This window comes from Perkinsus marinus (genome assembly GCF_000006405.1).
Source record: "Perkinsus marinus ATCC 50983 genomic scaffold scf_1104296941880, whole genome shotgun sequence".
Classification (NCBI taxonomy): Eukaryota; Perkinsozoa; order Perkinsida; family Perkinsidae; genus Perkinsus; species Perkinsus marinus.
Window position 1 is genome coordinate 1 of NW_003212321.1, and position 1,327 is coordinate 1,327.

At 54.9% G+C, this 1,327-nt stretch overlaps 1 protein-coding gene across 1 annotated transcript; it reads right to left on the reverse strand.

The window, feature by feature from the left end:
* Window positions 1-105: 105 nt before the first annotated feature.
* Pmar_PMAR012886 (dna polymerase zeta catalytic subunit, putative) lies at window positions 106-1,302 on the reverse strand (the record flags this gene model as incomplete). Its single annotated transcript, XM_002781531.1, has 3 exons — window positions 106-279; window positions 325-420; window positions 466-1,302. Coding segments are annotated over 3 exons (1,107 nt in total), but the record flags the coding sequence as incomplete, so codon positions are not given.
* Between the last annotated feature and the right edge of the window lie 25 nt (window positions 1,303-1,327).

Sequence of the window (1,327 nt, forward strand, 5' to 3'; positions counted from 1 at the left end):
TGGACGTCAAGCCGACTGTTTATCGACGCCATGATTACTGAGCATCTAAATGAGCCCACCCATGGTTACTGTATATGGCTTGTCTCGTTGTGTGCCGAGGGCAACAGTGAGGTCCTGATGCTCAACTCTGCCTAGACAAGTGGAAAAACACATGTTATAGGCTATGATGATGCTTGGATAGAGACTCTGGAAATCTAGAATTATGGTGGGCGTGCGGTAGTATCCCGACCTCGGCTCTAGCACCATCGGGACACCTTCCAATGCCGGTTGTGCTTTGACCTGCAGGAAGAGCTCCTCAAAAGCCTCCATCGTATATGTGCCCACCTGAGCCTTCGATGATGAGACCAGACCAAAGCCCGTCCTGGAAGCAGCACGATGGAGGATGCACTCCACTCTATACTGGCTGCCTCGGGTGAGTACCTACAACATGGGAACTGGAGTACTCATCTCTCGAGTGTAGTCTACCTCTTCGACATCAGGCATGCCCAATACAGAGGCCATCTCAGAAGCCCGACTCAGCAGAGCACTAGCATCGAGTAGTTGTAGACCCAGGGTGCAGAGTCTGACTGTGTACTTGAAGGCATCGATACAGCACGATGCATCTGTCCACCACTCCTGCAGCAACCACATTGGTATCCTCGGTAGAGTGAGGCCGAGCAGCTGCTTAGCTGCACCGTGTAGTGTCGTGGTGGCCAACTTGAGGGAGTCCTCTTGCCGTAGCGTCTGCCACAGGTCTAATGTGATCCTCCCATAGAGAGTCGACGGCCCCAAGGGTCCAGGGACAGGAGGCACGAACACTCGATGGAACATACTCTCGGCACCGGGCAGGCCAAGGGCTCGGGCGCGTTCGGCTATGAAGACGATGCCCCTCCGGGAGGCGTCCCAGCTGATGACCACTGTTGGGTCGAATTGGGTGAAGATTCGGTCCAAGGCGAGTATGAGCTCAGACTCGCAGGAGAGATGATCGACGGTGGCCAGAGGGTCAATGGCAATGACATCTTCCTCCTTGAGGAGGTCTCCGATCACACCAACCCAAGTGCGTTCCTGAGGGGTTTGCCTCTGGTCTCGCAATATACACACCACTGCCACTAGTGGGTGTAGTGTTGGATCCCATTTGTCGATACCTCTGGGGAGCTGTATAGCTACCTCTAGGTAGAGCAGGGTACAGTAGTCGATCGACCTCCTATCCCCCTGCTTAGGCGCCGACAAGTACTTCGGGCTCAAGCCGACCGCCTCGTCCAACTCTGCCAGGAGGGCTTCTCTCGACGGTGGGTTTGGAGTAAACTCGTACAGCTCATTCATACGGGGTGCCAAGACGGACTCCTTT